We start from the raw sequence: 17,983 nt of genomic DNA, 5'->3' as shown, positions 1-17,983 counted from the left end.
GTTTTTGCTGTACTTTGGATCAAATAAATGAAGCCTTGGTGAGCAGAAGAGACTTTTTTTAAAACATTAAAAAAATATCTTACCATTCTAATAATTTTGGCCACCACTGTATATATATTTACTTTTTATGAGGTCATCAATTGTATTTATATTTAGCCCACCATCACATGCAAAAGATGACAAAGATGATATACAATTTCTGGACAGTTTTTTAATTTTTTTATTCAAAACCATTTAAAACAAAGCATTTTAAGAGTCACTGAATATCCTTCCACTGTTTCAGAACATAACTTAATAAAAAAAAAAAAAAAAAAAGACAAGTTCAGAACACACAGATCTAAAGAAACTGAAGGTTCACATTGTAAATTTATTTAACATTGTTGCCTTAATCATTTTTTTTTCTCGTGACAATTTCATTGTAATTTCCCTAAAAAAAAAAGAAAAGAAAACACAGTATTTCTACATTTAAATGCTAACAACATGGTGAAAACCCTCCTGAAAACATTTTAGAAACACTCTTAAGCTGCCTTTTGAGAATGTTTGGTGTTTAAAATCCAAAGATAAACCAAGAAAGAAAGAGATAGAGAAAGCAATAAACAAACTTTAGGACGATATTCTTGCGTTTCGCCAACGGATTAGCGAGGGCAAACCGTTCTGGCAAGATATAGACGCTTGATTAAAAAAATGGGATACAAATGGATATGAATGAAATATAGTAACTCCTGTCAAATCAATCAATACATCAAAAGCAAGTCAACAAGTCAACTATAAATGTTATTCTTAATATAAAACTTGGTAAAAAATAGTTATTTCAAACTGTACAGTCACCAAGTACATAGAAGGATTAGACACTCATTAGCTTCTCATTTGGCATCACCAGCAGTGTCAACCTTCTGTGCCTAGAGGAAAATGATCAAAACGTTAAAAACAAGTCAGTTAAACAGTGATTTGGCTGAGCAATTATCTTATATGCTCCAGTAATTAGTTGGTGTGTTATCTATGCTACTGAACGAAAAGCAGAAGCACTCGAGGGTCTCGTTTATTCAGCTCAGTTCTAAGTGTGTTGATGGCTTAGAATAAATATTAAAGCAAAGAAGTTTTCAGACGGACCTGGTCTGCCTTGGCGTCTCCGTTCTCAGCAGGGTTGCTGCCCTTCTTCCCCTTGGCTGCCTTCTGTGTGAGCAATGACACAAAACATGATTGCAGAAGTAATAACACACACCGAACCGCTGGATTAGGATGCATTAACACTCTGCGGTTTGAGGGTTAACAAGTAGGCAAGGCATCTTGTCATCAATGAACAAAAAATCAATTACTAAATGGTCATATACACACACACACACACACACATATATATATATATATATATATATATATATATATATATATATATATATATATACACACATACAGTAGTCAACATTTGAAGTGGATCAAAAAAGTTCATCAAAGTTGTCCTAAGACAAGAATGGGTATTGTTAAAAATTCAAATGTTGACTACTATATATATCTATATCTATATCTATATATATACACACACACACACACACACACTACATCCTTACCTTAGGGGCGGCGGCTTTTTTGGGCTTTGGTTCTGCTTTAGGAGGAGCTGGTTTCTGTAAATCAATTCAGAAATTAATTAGACAGAGAAATTAGACAAATATCTATTTATTGAATAGATCCTTAAGATGATACTTACAGCAGACAACCTCGCGGAGCGTCTTGTTGGCTGCAAAAAAAATATACAAAATCAATCATGTAACCAAATATTAAAGAGTGGGGGAGCCAATATAAAATGCTAATTATTATATTCAGTGAAAAAACGACATCATATTAATCGGCCATTATAGTAAATTTATCAGAGGGTTGATGTAACTAATATAGGCATAAACTAAAAATAAGGGCGTTACTCATCAAGCAAAAGCAGGACAAATTTATGGAAAAAAACGTTCTTATGTAATTTTAATGCGATCATTTATTAAAAAATAATTTAAAAAAATATACAAATACTATATATTTAAATGGACAAACCTCCTCCTTGCCTTTGGCGGCCTTCTCACCATCAATCTGTAAAATAACAAAACACAAAAACGTTATAAATATAAAAAAAAATATATATATTTTGTACATAAACGCATTCGTCGAAATACACAAAATAGACCGCTCTATGTGACAGTTACAAGGCGTTACGTCACAGGCGATGAGCCGCAGTTATTTTCCATAACGGATGACTTTATTTCTGCTCTGTCTTCCCGCGCATATTCAAATTCAAATCCGGGCTGTCAGTGCGCGCGGGCAAGACGGCTTCCTTTTGTTTGGCCGCATCACTACGCGCCTTTTAAACGATTGAGGGGCGATTCTCAGTGTATAGTTCCTTTGTTTTCGTCACGAAAACACTGTAACTCGCACAAAAGCACATTGAATACTGAAGTAAAAAGAAAAAAATTACATTTACAGTCGAAATGCGTATAACTAGCAAGGCACCGTCTTCTAAAGACACAGGTGCTGTAAAGATGGCAGCTTGACGTTTCGGGTAGGCGTTGTGCACATCAACAATGACAGGAGCAGCTTAAATGACACGAAAGAACAGTACAACACATTATTATGTTTAATAAAATTGACTTGAGGACCGAAAATACACGTGCGCAATCTAATATCAACGCAAAATATTAAATGAGAGCTATTTTTCCTGTAAAATTCCAACACAAACACTTATCTGCAGTGTGAAAATGCTAATATCTTAGTTAATGTGAAGGCTTATGTTCAGTTATACTAGTAATAGTTGCCAGTGGGAGTTCGAGCAGCATCTTAAGACATGCAAGTTCCCTCCATTTATATTATCAAGTGATCAGGCGGATCTTACAGGATGTTACAGGATTTGTTTTGCTCGGATAATTATAGAAATAATAATGCACATTATACAGGCTACAGTATTTGTCGTTTTTAAAATGCCCGTCTGGTTTATTTTAAGTTAAACGTCGAGTTTTTTGGTCATGTTTTCTTCAGTGCGCGGCAAGACTGACAGTCTGACAGTGAATATGTAAAATCGACTGTCCGCCATTATAAAACAACTACACGATCACAGCCCATAACAGCAACAGAAAAATGTAAAATTATAGGGACATATGTACAAAATAACAAAATTCGTGATTTTTTTCAGAAATAAAAAATATTGCAGTGCATCCTTACCTTTCTTTTGGGCATCTTGACTGCAGAAAAACCCCGAAAAAATGTCAAAAATCAGAATATTTGTCAAAATAATATGCTCGTGAGCAACGGAACCGTACACGCCTCACAGCGTCTCGCGTAAAATACAATAACGGCTGTATATGTTTTATTAAGTTTTTATATTGAAATTTAAGATAGAAACCGGTTTAAACCAGATTTAGCATATTCCGTTCAGCGATTGGCTGCTAGAACTATCACGTATCGTTGGGCGTCGCTTATCTCTTAAAGCAACAATGACAGAATTCCCCGCTCAGGTTTCAGACTCAGAGCTCAGACTGATGATGATGCTCGTCTTGGTAAGAACGGCGCCTCTGCTGGACAGAGTGGGAATTACACCGGAAATTTAAAAACCGAATTCAGAGGGAAAAACTGCTAGTCGTAACTTTATATACACATATACTCATCTCATTTAATTACATTTTTTATACATTTTTATACATTACATTTATATATATATATACACTTATATAGAAGTTTGGGATCGTAATTTTTTAAATGTTTTTAAAAGAAGTCTCACCAATCATTCGATTGAAATATTATGAGTTTTAAATAACGGTTTTCTATTTGAATATATTGTAAAATGTAATTTATTCCTGTGATCAAAGCTGAATTTTCAGCATCAGTCTTCAGTGTCACATGATCCTTCAGAAATCATTCTAATATGCTGCTCAAGAAACATTTATTATTATTATCAATGTTGAAAACAGTTGTGTACAAGTTTTTTTCAGGATTCTTAGATTAGTTAAAAATACAACATTTTTCTGAAATAAAAATATTTTGTAACTTCTTTTAAAAACCTTACCGATCCCAAACTTTTGAACAACATATTTCTAGTCCATAAAAGAAGCCCCTGTGGTCAATCAATTTATTTTGAAGATTTAAGATCTGTTCTATTGACAAACATACATAGCCACTGCCCCATAAAACGGGGTGAAACATCCTTCCAGATGTAAAGTATTTACAGATCAGTAAATAAAAAAAGTTCAGAGCTAAGCCACGACAGCCTGACTGCTTAAATCGTTGAAGAAAGTGTCTCTCTTGTGCTGAAGGGCATTCAGAAAGCAGCGCACCCGCTCCTCTCGGCTGGCGGTGTAGTTCAGCAGTGCGGTCTGTCGACTCTGGCCATCCATGGGCTTTCCATTCCCACGATGCTGCAGGATCTCAGTCACACAGGTGCGATCTGCTTCCATCTGCTGGAGCGCTTGGCTTTCTCTGTGCAGCGCCTCAGCTTTCTGCAACACACGAAATATGTGCAGCAAATGAGAATATGAATGTAACTGCACGTGTAACATTCATCAAATTTATGCTTTTGCATCCTTACTCAACTTTTCTATTAGGGATGTAACGATACCCTCACATCACGATTCAATACACATCACAATACTGAACTCACGATACAATATTATTGCGATACTCCAAGTCATATGATAAAAGGTTAACAAAAATGTACTGTTTATTAAACTGATAAATTTGATATTACATTGTGTGTATAAATGAATATTCTTGGACTTGGTGCTGGAAACCCAAAGCACAGGACAATAGAGACACCAGAATAACAATATTCATGATTCTGAAGCTGAAAATATAGAATTATTTTAGACGAATATGCTTGCACTCTTTCACTGACTAGATATATTTAAAATAACATAGGCCACTTTTTTTACACAGATATTCCCCTATTGCATTATTATACATTATATTCAACATTATATATAATATTTGAATGTAGTACTGACACTAAAACTCTGAAAACTTTTCTCACATTTTTTGTCACATAGTAATTTTTATTTTGGGTGAACTATTCACGATACATATTGTCACTATTCATTTTCTATACTTCCTTGAATCATGTTATTTATGAAACCATTTAGGGAAACATTCATAGTTAACGTTTAAAAAAACCATAAGCATTAAGCAACAACAGCACATGCTGTAATACAATATCCTGTGTCTTCATGCTGGTCAAAAGGTTCTTAATCACAGAAAGTTGTGTGTGTGTTTTGTTTACAATAAGGTCCCATTACTAATCTAAGAATATAAGTGAGCTAAATACATGAATGGTCCATTCAAAACAACAGGTTGTCATTCAGTAATAATTGCGTGGATTATTTCTTATTTGTATGCACAGGAGAACTTCTCACAAAATAAAGTCTGCATAATTCACAACTCATGCATATGAATTTGTTATTAACCTTGTTCAAATGTTAATACATTTTGAGTATTTTAAATGAGCGACCGCACGCCCAAACCATGCCCACATAAGAGCTTTCTGCAGAACGTTTCCTTTGCAGCCCGTCATCACTCTCAGCAAACACGCTCTCTATAGACACGCACCAAGATCTGAGCAATGCCAAATGAGTGATAAAATATCAATGTAGAAAATTAATCTTAACACGATTATAAGGCCACTCAGTGTATATGATTTTTGCATATGTGTGGTCACCATGAAAATGAAAACTGACAGCAGTATTTATTATAAATGATTTATTAGCGCGGGCGCACTACACTTGGAGTCCGGTGAAACCATATTTGTTGTTTGTAGGGGGACTGACAAATAAGACGGTCAGACATGCGTGTTATTGTTTTGTCATTTTGTTTGTTATGTTTATATGAGGATTTGTTTAAAACTATCTATTGCATATAATTAAAGTTTAATGAAAGATTGATGATGTAATTACCAAAGCAATGGTATGTCCGTAGAGGGGGCGGAGTCTGGCCTATAAAAGAGGCGGCCGGACTCAAATTTGGCACTTGTTAACCAAGTCGGACGTGAGCGATTCATCGAAGCGAGTTAACTGAAGATACCCTTTGTGTATATTTTATTTATATATATTTTTTGTTCATCTTTATTTTCCAGTTTGTTGTTTCTTTGTCACTTTGTATTTTGGGGTTTTGAAGCTACACTGTATATATCTTCACCCCAGCACTCGTGGAGTTTTTGTATATATATATATCTTCGGTGCCGACAATAAATGACACCTTGCACGACAGTGCTGTTGTGGGTAGAGTCATCATTTATTTTCCTCACAAACGGACCCTCACGATACCCAAAACAGATCTTTGTAACAACATCATTATTATTATTTTTCATGTGCCTCACTATCTTGAATCAAAATAACTTCCCCTCTCTCTTGCAGAATCTCTGTGTTTACATGATATGTGTCTATAACCATCCAATCAAACCCCTATGGACAAAATCAAGCCCCGCCCTACATTTGTTCTTGTTCGACAAGTCGTTTCACTCAGATATACGTTGCAGTAGAGAAGAAAAGACTATCGCAATTTATGTTTCATGCCTTAAATTTGGAATAAATTCTAGTGTCACAGTTTTTGGTGAATCTTGATTTGTTCATGAAAACATTAGTACCCAGATTTCACTCACAAATGTGTGTGTATGCACACTTTGTGAATGAGACCCAATGTTTCTAGGTGATAAAACAACAGTTACATCTATAAATCACCATAAAAACTAGCCTGGGAAAACCCAGACAACTTCCGGCAAATTTAGATTTGCTCTGCAAGTAGTCTGGCAAAGAGCTCATTCAAGCCCATTTCTAATCCGTCGAAATCGCGGCACCAATCAGAAACGCTGAGGCGGGCTTTACACGATAATGATCGCTCTGATTGGTTTTAGGTTGCGCCCAGAGCCATTTGAGCGACGTCCGTTGGTGAAGCGCACATTATTATATTCAAATTGCAAACACATGAGGACAGTCTCCATGAAAGACCCACTGGCAGATGAACAGTGCTGCTACATTTCTCTCTGAAACGGTAGGGAATTAAATTAGATTTAATAGAGGATTTTAACTGTGACACGATGATTGACAGGGCAGTTTACGTGACAGGATGCACGCGACAGATCCGTCCGATAAAGATGACGAAGTAGTATGTCCCAAAGCTTGCCTACTTTTTTGCTACACATTCAAAAGTAAATACCTTTTCTTCACAAAAAGAGTACATACTTTTATGGCGTAGTGTAACTTAGACGCAGCATATGGCTTTACACGATGACGATCGCTCTGATTGGTTTTAGGTCTATCCAATTGCGTGACGTCCGTTGGTGACGCCACTTTGGAAATGAGTTATTAATGAAGCTTTGCCAGACCATAACTCAGTTACTACTGAGAATGATCTGGTTTTAACCAGGCTACATAAAAACAGGACAACAAAAGAGATCTAGCATACCTGGAGAGATCGATGACTCAGCTGGTACTGCAAAATAGCCTCACACAGATTCCAGAAAGAATATTCCGGCCACAGGACAGACTGGAACACTAGACACGAATATGAGGTCTGTGGAGAATAAGATAATGAAGAAATATGAAAAACATTCATCACTTCAAAGTTGCAGGTGAATATTAAAGGACAAATCCAGTGAAAAATGAACCTAGGGGTAATTAACACATGGTTACCGAGTCGATCGTTCCCTGCGATGCGTTTTCATGAAAATCGAATGTAAAGAGTTTTATCTTTAAAAACAGATTAGCTCATAACACTAGTATATGGGGCACAGAGTAAGTAAAAGTAAATCGCTAGTTAATACCACTAACAAGGCTCAAAATAGCCTCACACTAACACGGTAACATAATGAGGGTCCCTACATGCAAACCGAAGCATTGAGAACTTTGTAAGTGTACAGACAGTTTAATAAGAAGATACTTTATAAAGACAGAACATTACGCGTTTACAGACAGGATCCATCTTGGAAAACAGTCTCGACTAATCGAGCCACGAACGGCGTGCTACGCTAGATTTCACAAACGTAATTCCTATCAACCAGCTCACTTAGCACGGCGTTCGTGGCTCGATTAGTCGAGACTGTTTTCCTTTAAGAACAACATGAGCTTGATGCACAATGGACACGGCAGATTGATATCCATGAGACCGGTGCCAGACCTTCAGCTGCCGTTACTGTGTTTTGATGGGAAATATCATTTGCAAAAGCAGTGATGGGAATTCCTCAGCTCTTAACAGCCCGACTTAATCATACTCATAGGTAAAAAGAACCAGGGGCATCGCTAGTCACCGGTAAAATAACACTGATAAATCCTTATGTGTCATTTGAGAGACCTGAGTATCATTTCCTCTGATAATATTTCAGCAATCATGTAATGTGTTTACTATCAGCTGTTTATAATCAGAATTAGCGATGCCAGATTCAAACGGGTTTGCTTAAAGGACTGAAATTGTTCACAGTTCTGTTTGATTCATTAGGACAGTTCACGCATGCGCTGAAACGCTTGCAGCGGTTTCTCACACTGAAATAGTACGGGATATATTATAATAAAGAAAAGAGGTGGATATTTACTTACAATCCATTGTGGGAAACAAAACTTGCAAATGTCTTCAGTAACACTTTACAATAAGGTTCATTAGATAACATTAGTTAACTGCATTAGTTAACATGAACTAATATTGAACTGCACATAAACAGCATTTATTAATCTTAGTTCATGTTAATTTCAACATTTACTGATACTTTATTAAAATCTTGTTAACATTAGTTGATGCACTGTGAACTAACATGAACAGCTGTATTTTTATTAACTAACATTAACAAAGATGAACAAATGCAGTAACAAATGTAGGTAACACTTTATTTTACAGTGTCATTGTTACGTTACAGTAGAAATAACTATAAATTATGCATTATTACATGCAATTAACCCTAAACCAATCCCTCATCCTAATCCTAACCCTATAGTAAGTACATGTAGTTAATTATTATTACTCAGTACTTTAATGTATAATTACATTGTAATACTGACACCTTAAAATAAAGTGTAACCCAAATGTATTGCTCATGGTTAGTTCATGTTAGTAAATATGTTAACTAATGAACCTTATTGTAAAGTGTTACCATGTCTTCTATCATTTGTCATCGACGAAGCAGCTCTTTATTGCGTGTGTAGTTTGTGAATGACTCTATACTACAATTAAAGACAATTTATGACAAAACAACAGTATTTTAAAAAATAATTAAAATATGGGCAGACTTTTTCGATGGGGGACCGGTGCCCAGTCCTGATGAAAGGCTAGAAACACCTCTGGAAAGATTGTATCTGAATCAAGATTGTTCCACTGTGAATCTATGAAACTATGAATAGCAGCTGAACTCAAATCTTGTATGTTTGTGCAAGTGACTCATTTGTACGGGAATCTCCATTACCTGCCACAGTAGGAAGTCACTGAGGCGCACTTCTCCAGACGTACGGATGAGCAGATCGGGGTTTGGAGAATTACTGCTATACAGACACTCACTGAGAAGCACCTCGGACACATCACTGACAAATCACAGAGAGAAGAACACAATTACTAACAGTGCTTTACAGGTAATACAACAGATGTTATTGTTTCCTCACAATTATTTCAGGAGAACTAAGTGGAAAGCAATTTTTACCTGGATTTGATCAGGCCCTGCTCAACTCCCCATGCCATTTCCTTCACAGCATTTGCGATTTCATGTCTTGAGGTGTACGCAAAGCACACATTCAGAAAACACCTGTATAAACAAATACACCGTCAGCAACATATGAGATGAATGAACTTCAGCAAATGCATCAGATACATATCATGCTCTAAAAACACAACGAATGTTTAGTTAACTCATACACTACCATGCAACAGAGTTTATCTATACTTGTTAGGGGTTGAACGACTTTTAAGTGTTTAAAGTGACATTCATGTGATTAAAGTCGAGGTGGCGTCAACTAGTCGCTGATGATTAAATAAGCCTGAACCTCAAGCTGAGACTCGAACGCAGTTTGCCTTGTGCACAGCTTGACACATGACTCAAGGCTATTGCTCATACATAACAGCTTATTTTTATCAGTTCTTTAGTCTTTGGGTCATTATATTTCTCACAGATTTCTGCTCGTTCTAAATCAGATACAGATAAAGTAGCACAGTAAAAGATCACATTTATATGAATGCATTAGTGAGAGAGAAATTGCGTGTGAATTAATTCTACCTGGCAGCGTCTCTCTACTGTGGGTTTTAGTTACTATGAAATATATGCAAGAACTTTTCAGTTTCTAAGCTATTTTATTGATAAATTACAGAACAGTGTTGACTACATTTATGCAATACTGAATGTTTCTGTATGCATGATCTGCATGTGATGCCCAAGCTACTGTCTGTGTGTGTGTGTGTGTGTGTGTGTGTGTGTGTGTGTGTGTGTGTTACAATGCAGCAGCGCATTAGTTTAGAACAGCGATTAACTTACGTGTACAATAAACTGTTTAAAACATGCATCCACCCGAACAATTTTGCGCATCCAGATGGTATAACCAAACATATCTTGTGGAGCGCTCTCAGATTATGCATTTATTTGTCATTTTAACTGTTGGAAATGGAGCGTTAAAGTGGATTTCAAAGATTTATTATCATGTTTTGCCCTCTATAGGCCATGATCAGCAACTAGTCAACGTCAAGCTTAAAGCGTCATGGCAGAGCATTAAAGTCAACTAGTCTGTGCAACCCCTAATACTTGTTTATTGAGTACAGCCGGGCGACAGCTAAAATTTGTGTATATTTTGACGAAGATCTCAAGTTTCAAGTTTGTTTTATTTATATAGCACATTTAAAAACAGCAAGAACAGCTGACCAAAGTGCTGAACAACATAAAAAACGGAAAAAAAACAGGGCAAAACACACAGTTATGACAGAAGCTCACAGTGAATTGGAAGCCAAGGAAAAGAAATGGGTTTTAAGAGATCATTTAAAAGCAGTTCAGGACTGTGCCGATCTGATATAGCCAGGAAGGGCCGGCAACAGCAAAGGCTCGATCTCCTTTGTGCTTTAATCGCGATCTGGGGACAGAGAGAAGTCTCTTATCACCAGACCTCAGATTTCGTGTGGGATTGTGTAGATAGAGTAGCTCAGACAAATAGCTCGGTGCCAGATTATTTAAGGATTTAAAAACTCTAAAATGCACAGGTAGCCAATGCAGAGATTTTAAAATTGGAGTAACGTGATCAAATTTACGTTTCCCTTTGAGGAATTTTGCACTAATTGGAGACGAGCGATGGGAGATCTGTAAAGTACAAGGTCAAAAGTTATAAAAAGAAAATAGTATGCAGTGCTTACTTGTTGTGTGCTCTAGTTGACACCACAGCTTTGGCAATAACCTGCTGCAGATCTTCAGGTAGTAGAGTCAGGTCTCCCAGCACACGAATACACACACCATGCTTCTCAAGATTCTCCCTAGAAATCACATATGCACTTTACCGTTTCTATTCAGCCAGTCGATAGAGGAATAGATCTTGTGCAGGAGTAACTTACTGCTCATTCAGCAAGCGGCTGAACTTCTGTCTGGCCAGCTCCATCAAGCCATCCACCTCTTGTTTGGCACGCTTGAAGTTCTCAATGCTGAATGCATATACGGTCACCTCATGAATACCCAGGTTCAGGCACCAGCGGAGCGTCTATGAGAGTGGAAGCAATGCATATTAAGAGAAAAAAACAAACAAACTGAGAGCGTCATATAAAGGGATCCAAGCACAGTTCGTTTTATTTTTACATGACGTATATGAGATTCAGATATGGTGCATCTGATGGGAGCTTGTTGACAGTTGTGTGTGCAATATGCATGATCGTTAGTGAATTAATGGTCTAGAGATTGATTGTAAAGGTGCAGTAAGCGATTTCTAAGAAACGCCAATCAGCGGTAGGGGGCGTGTCCACTCATGTTGGGGGAGGAGAGAGAGAGAGAGATCTGAAGAAAGACAGTAGAAAGAGAGATGGCTGAGAGACTTTACAAAAGATCAGAGGAATATCTGGAAAAAGAAGGGTTATGATCAGGCAAGAGCTTCAGGACCCGGGTTAATATTAGAAAAGAGAGCGAAGAGGATGTTGTTTCTGCTCTATACATGAGTAACATTTTGCTGAAGCAAGATCTGCTGTTGATGTAATGTTAGCTCTAGTAGTAGGGGTGTAACAATACATCGATATGGATCGATGCATCGATCAAACGTCTAACGATACGATGCATCGATATAATAAGGTACCTTTATTTTGACACTCTCCACATCCTTGCGTAACGTCCATCTAAGCATTTCCGCCAAAGCGCACATTTTCATTTACTCACCTTACTGTCTGCCGGTGTGTCTTTGTAACGCTGAAATAGACGCCTGACAAGATTGACTGAACCCTAAACACGTTTTGTCACAAAAGCCGGTATTGTCCACTGTCAAGGCATCGCGAGTTAATGTTTTACAGCAGAAACCGACAAGCAGCACCCTTGTTGTTTGTGAACACAACCCGATAAGTCAGTTTTAGCGAATCAGAGCGTAGTATTTAGGTCAGGTGACAAGGTATATCAATCAATCGATGTAGCCCTGAATAGAATATAATTGTAATTGAATTGAATAGAATTTTTTGAGGTATCGGCAAATATCGTATCGCTGGCTGAGAGAATCGATATCATATCGTATCGCGATGAACTGTCCGATTTACACCCCTAACAGGACAGTTTTGAGTGTCACTGTTTGTCTGGAGCTGCTGGAGACTAACAACCAACTCTTGCTTGTATATACTCTTGTGTGCTGTATGTTCATTTTTTGTTCTTGTTCTATGTTCAAGATATATACTTGTCATTCGTTTGTCATCATCACTTTGTTTTTCACAAAGCCTTAGTTTGCTTCGCTTCAGCTATGATGAAGAGTCATCCACGCTTGCATTGTGTGTTTGTGCATTTGGGGGGCGGAGCAATGAAGGGAGGTGTGTGTGTGTTTGGGTTGATTTCAAATATCAAGTGTTTATTAGAAACCGCTTAACGTTAGGGCTGCACAATATATCGAAATTATAGAAATATCGCAAATGTATATATCGTGATATGCATATCGCAGTAGCTTACAAAAAACTGGGGTCATGAACAAAAGACAGAGAGAAAATCACTCGCTGCTCTCGGCTGAATAACTTTTGTAGCTTTAATAAGAATCAGTATATATTTAATTCCTACAGTGAAAACTAAGCAGTGTTTATTTTTTACATCTGATTATTAAGTTTCTGTTGTTAAATAACCCTAATGTCGGATAACCTGAACCCTGTGGTTTACACTGATGTTAAAATAACACTTCTTATATACAGTAAAACACTGATGTCAGAAGTTTAGGGATGTTTTCTTGCCACAAAAAGAATGTGAAACACATGTAGGTTATATAATTTTAAATATATTTTAAAGATAATTTAAGTTTATTTTACACACTTTAAGTATTATCGTATCGCAATTTTCTAGTATTTTTGTATTGTGTGTATTTTTTAATGGCCGATACTGACAGAGTCAGCCGGTGTAATGCAGATATATAAAATACAGTTTCATGGCCAGTGCAAAGTTGCTGAATTAAAAAAATAATAACGTAGATTGTGTGACTGACAGAAGGGGGAGGTAAGATGTCTGTTAATCGCTCAGGGAGTCAAAATGGCCAAATATTGCCTAATAAATCCATCTAGTTTGTATATGAGTATATCTGTACACTGACCTCCGCCAGTTTCTCAAAGCCCTGTGAGTGGCCCTCCTGTCGCTCCACATGCGTCTTCTGGGCGTAACGCCTATTACCGTCCATGATAAAGGCCACATGTTTGGGCATGGGCCCTGCCTGAGAAAGAAAAAGAGGGAATTAGATGATTATTTCAGTTCAATTCTCTGTACAGGGGTTTTCAATCTTTCAGGGTGTGTTCACACTTGTAGTCCGGTTCGCTTGGTTCGGACCAAGAAATAAAAACTTTAATTCCTGGTCCATTTTTGCTTTCACATTTAACGCATTTTAACACCGAACCTAAAGATAGGGATATGTTCACAACATGATTGGTTGGGTTTTATTATGTATATTTTGCGATGGAACTGTGCGTAGCCGACATATGATGGTGTTTTGACCAACTAAGAACTCGCGAAGAGCTTATAAAATCTGTAAGGGAGTCAAAACATCGTCAGGAATCCCTCCGTCACACACAAATGAAGATCTGCTGCGAGGAGACGCGGTTCTGACTCCTCTACTGAACTGTGATGGGCAACATCACGACTATAATGAGAAAAAACAGGTTTGATTGAGGATTCTGTCCTTTTTAGGGGCACATCTTCTGACATCATGTCCTGTTTTTTGTTTGTTTACATGTTTTTGGTCCGTGTTGCGTTCATATTTCATTCGAACCGCACCAGAGTCGCTTGGAAACGGAGCAAGACTCATCTTTTCAGCGTCTCGGTCCGCTTGTTTGCTGTCACCAGGGTTCAGACGGCAGCGTTCACACTTATTCAAATGAACCGCACTAACAGAGCAATCGCACTAGGATTCGCTTTAATCCAACCAAACATGCCAAGTGTGAACACACCCTTAGATGACAATGACCAACAAATATGATCATCCTCATGTGAAGGACCCCCACCTTGATATTTAAAAGACATCTATCTTTAATAAACACCATGTTTATGTATACACTGAAAAATTTAGTTTATATTAAGTTACATTAATATATATTTTTCTAAATATATATATATATACACACACAATGTACTATTTAATGTATTATTTATTTAATTAATTTTAACCTAATTTTTATTTATTTATTTTAATCTAAGGTAATATATTTAACAGATAAATAACTTTTTTTTATCACATTTTTATTTATTTATTTTATCTTATATATTTGTTACAGTTTTTCTCTAGACTTCTCTGATACACACCCTCAGGATGTTGGCAGTGAGCCTTTCTATAAAGGATAATTCCCTCTCTCGAATCCACGACATTGCAGTTGTTTCTGTGTAAAAAAGAAGAGAGTTACTGTCACAATATGTACAATAGTGGAAGACCGAACAAGGCCAAAAGAAACGGTTAAAAACACATCTTGTGCATGAGCCATAAACAGGCACTTATTATAATCAAACTTATTTATGCACTGCAATTGTACCAATCTAGCTTATATGCTTTATATGATTTTATATCATTTTTCATAAAAAAATACATTTATAATAAAATGACATGACATTATATCATTTTATATGATTAATATAAATGATGTTGATGTCTGTAGAAGCAGTGTGCTAGACAGCCAATGCAAACACTTATAACGTTAGATAAAATATATAAAAAACAGACATAAACAAATCTCTCTGTTTCTGAAATGGTCCACATAGGATTAATAATGTATTAAAATATAAACGTCTGTCATATTTGTCAGAATAAGACAATATATTGCACACAATACACAATCGTTTTCTCAAAGTAAACATTGTCAATCTGAAAACACTCACACCTTTAACTATATCAGTAAATTGTGACTCATTAAAATCAACAGAATGAAATTTATCAATATTATTATTATGACTTATAACTGGTTCCTAACGCTAACTACCGTAAATACTACGACAGTAAAATTAGCATGTCACTGTCATCACTTTCATTAAAAGCAGGCTTTCATTCAAAGAATGCGAAATCATCTTGATTTAAAACGTTAAATCGCTGTTTTTAAAGAAATCGTAAAGCTCCAACTCACCGCCTGTCTGTAAGATGACGTCTTATTCCCCTGACAGGAAGTGACGCCACAGAAACGCGACAGCAAAGCAATCGCCAAAATAAAATTCTTATTATTCGACCAATGCAAAATGTCCCAGCACATTATTAAACTATTGTTTCGTCCCTTAAAACGTTGCAGTGTATACAAATAATATACGTTCGACTTTCTTTGTTGTTTTATTATTTTCAAATACTTTTTTATTAAATGCAAAAAAGGGCAGGGGTATAGAAAACAAAACACAAAGGCTACTATAAAAATACATTACATATTTGTCATATTTTGCACAATGAAATAGTTATTGTAGCTTTGGAGGAAGCAAGAGTTTCCAGATAAGTGTGTAATAAGAGATAAGTGGGGGGCTTAGCAATAAGAAATGAGAACATACATTTTATACATTTGTGTATGAAAATATGTTACATTTATTTATTTATTTATTCATTTGTTTATTTAAAAAAATAATTCCATACTATTAGTAGGGACAATTAAAATAAAATAAATTAAATCTAAAATATGTTTTGGCAACAGAAAGTTCCTATAATTGTGACATTATCATAAATAATTTGAGATATAATGTACAATGAATCATTGGTTTTCATAAATAAAATTCTTTACAAAGTAATTATCTAAATTTAGACCATTTCTATTTTGCTCATACACCTAGTCTTAATTATGAAAAATTTGCCTTTTTAATTTGAATAAAATAAACACTCTAGTTCTTTTAATCTGAAGCATAAACCGTATAGGCCTATTTAAGTCATTTACATTTCATGCATTTGCAAATATTTGCCTGGAAAAGTTTTGGAAATTATGGAATTTCTGCCACATAAGAGAGAGAGAAAAAAAAAAACATACTTTGGTAAATCATAATTATGACATACTAAGTCATGGTTATGACATGAAAAAAATTAAAATTATGACATGAATAAGTCGGAAACTATGAAAGACTAAGTCATAATCATGACTAGTAAAATTTTGACTAATAATAATAAAAGTTGAAATTATGAGATAAAGTAAAATAAGCCATACATACTATAAGATTATGACTCTTTATGCCATAATTTCGACTCTTTATGTCATAATTTCGGCTTATTGTGTCATCAATTCGAATTTTCATCTGATAAACATGACTTAGTATGCCATAATTATGCCATGCCATAATTATTATGCCATAATTATATGACTTTTTATGTCATAATTATCATTTACAAAAGATTTTTTGTATTCTTTTGGAGTGAGGAAATGGTATTACATACGCAACCCATATAGTGTACTAAATAGGATTAGTGAGTTTTAAGACTTAAAGGTGCTCTAAGCGATGTCACGCGTTTTTTAGGCCAAAACATTTTTTGGTCACAGCCAGCAAACAGGTCCTCACTAAAAAAAAAATGGTCTCTGTAGACACCACAGGCTCCACAAACAGCAACAAAAACAAACTGGCCCAGCCTGGACCATGAAACATAACAAACTGTTCCAGCCAATAACCGACAAGAAGGATTTGTGGGTGGGGTTTGGGGCGTTAGTGCGCGGATGAGGAGGAGGGAGGGTCGAGCTAGCCTCCGTTTTGTTTGACAATACTTCGAACGTCAACAAGAAGTGACGTCACCCAACATCACTTAGAGCACCTTTAAAGGCTCACTAAAGTGCCTTGAAACGTGCATCGTTATTCAATGTGTTGACAATTTCCACTGAAACAGGAGGACACAAGACAGGGCGGGACAGTTTCCTCCATATCGCTTTAAAATACAAGCTTTCTGTGCAGAATTCAAATGGATCCAATGCTTTTTCTGGTGTGCATCGACTTGATCATATGATCCGCTCTGTGTATCGCGTCTCTGGACCAGAGCTGCGGCGGTTTGTGTGACTCTAACATGAAACCAGACTTCATTCGCCCCAATGGAAAGCATATTTACACTGTCTGAATTGTTTCCTATCCCCATAGTGCATTATGTGCCATTCACCATGTTGAAAATAGTAGATGTGTGAACAAACAGATTTCAGCGGCTGCTTATAATGTAGGGGGTAACATATAATTATACTAAAAGCTTCCATTTTGATTTCATGGGGACTTTAAATAAAAGGTGGTCAGTATGTAGTATATAGTGTATAGTGCAGTAAGCATTATGCCTGCATTCCTTTCTGTTCTAAATGAATGAATTGGGATTGGGATTCAATTTTTTTGGGATTGGGAAGCGTACACTAGAGGGCGAACACAAAACAGACTAGCAGACAGACAAGAATCTCA

The 17,983-nt window shown here is 36.3% G+C and overlaps 2 protein-coding genes across 2 annotated transcripts; both read right to left on the bottom strand.

Annotated features, from left to right (window-relative positions):
- Positions 1–191: 191 nt before the first annotated feature.
- Positions 192–3,469, bottom strand: hmgn2 (high mobility group nucleosomal binding domain 2). The gene is made up of 6 exons (XM_084088223.1): positions 3,193–3,469; positions 2,035–2,070; positions 1,703–1,732; positions 1,566–1,619; positions 1,111–1,173; positions 192–899 (listed from the first exon to the last, which is right to left on the bottom strand). Exons 1-6 carry the CDS (start codon positions 3,205–3,207, stop codon positions 864–866), a joined length of 234 nt encoding a protein of 77 aa, XP_083944349.1. The 5' UTR covers positions 3,208–3,469; the 3' UTR covers positions 192–863.
- Positions 3,470–3,602: 133 nt separating this feature from the next.
- Positions 3,603–15,757, bottom strand: dhdds (dehydrodolichyl diphosphate synthase). Its single transcript, XM_084088222.1, has 9 exons — positions 15,721–15,757; positions 14,912–14,985; positions 13,713–13,829; positions 11,515–11,657; positions 11,320–11,436; positions 9,632–9,733; positions 9,401–9,515; positions 7,417–7,524; positions 3,603–4,463 (listed from the first exon to the last, which is right to left on the bottom strand). Exons 2-9 carry the CDS (start codon positions 14,972–14,974, stop codon positions 4,221–4,223), a joined length of 1,008 nt encoding a protein of 335 aa, XP_083944348.1. The 5' UTR covers positions 14,975–14,985; positions 15,721–15,757; the 3' UTR covers positions 3,603–4,220.
- Positions 15,758–17,983: the final 2,226 nt, after the last annotated feature.

This window comes from Abramis brama, assembly GCF_963993115.1.
Source record: "Abramis brama genome assembly, chromosome: 17".
NCBI classification, from domain to species: Eukaryota; Metazoa; Chordata; class Actinopteri; order Cypriniformes; family Leuciscidae; genus Abramis; species Abramis brama.
This window is presented reverse-complemented; position numbering and strand designations above follow the sequence as displayed.

Excerpts from the sequence above, each read along its gene's own strand:
- hmgn2 (XM_084088223.1), bottom strand. Across the intron at positions 1,733-2,034 it reads CCGCCAAAGGCAAGGAGGAG|CCAACAAGACGCTCCGCGAG; the intron begins GTTTGTCCATTT and ends TTTTTTTTGCAG. Across the intron at positions 900-1,110 it reads GAGACGCCAAGGCAGACCAG|GCACAGAAGGTTGACACTGC; the intron begins GTCCGTCTGAAA and ends ATTTTCCTCTAG.
- dhdds (XM_084088222.1), bottom strand. The coding sequence starts at position 14,974 with ATGTCGTGGATTCGAGAGAGGGAATTATCCTTTATAGAAAGGCTCACT. Across the intron at positions 9,516-9,631 it reads CAGGGCCTGATCAAATCCAG|TGATGTGTCCGAGGTGCTTC; the intron begins GTAAAAATTGCT and ends GTGATTTGTCAG. Across the intron at positions 7,525-9,400 it reads GTGACTTCCTACTGTGGCAG|ACCTCATATTCGTGTCTAGT; the intron begins GTAATGGAGATT and ends TATTCTCCACAG.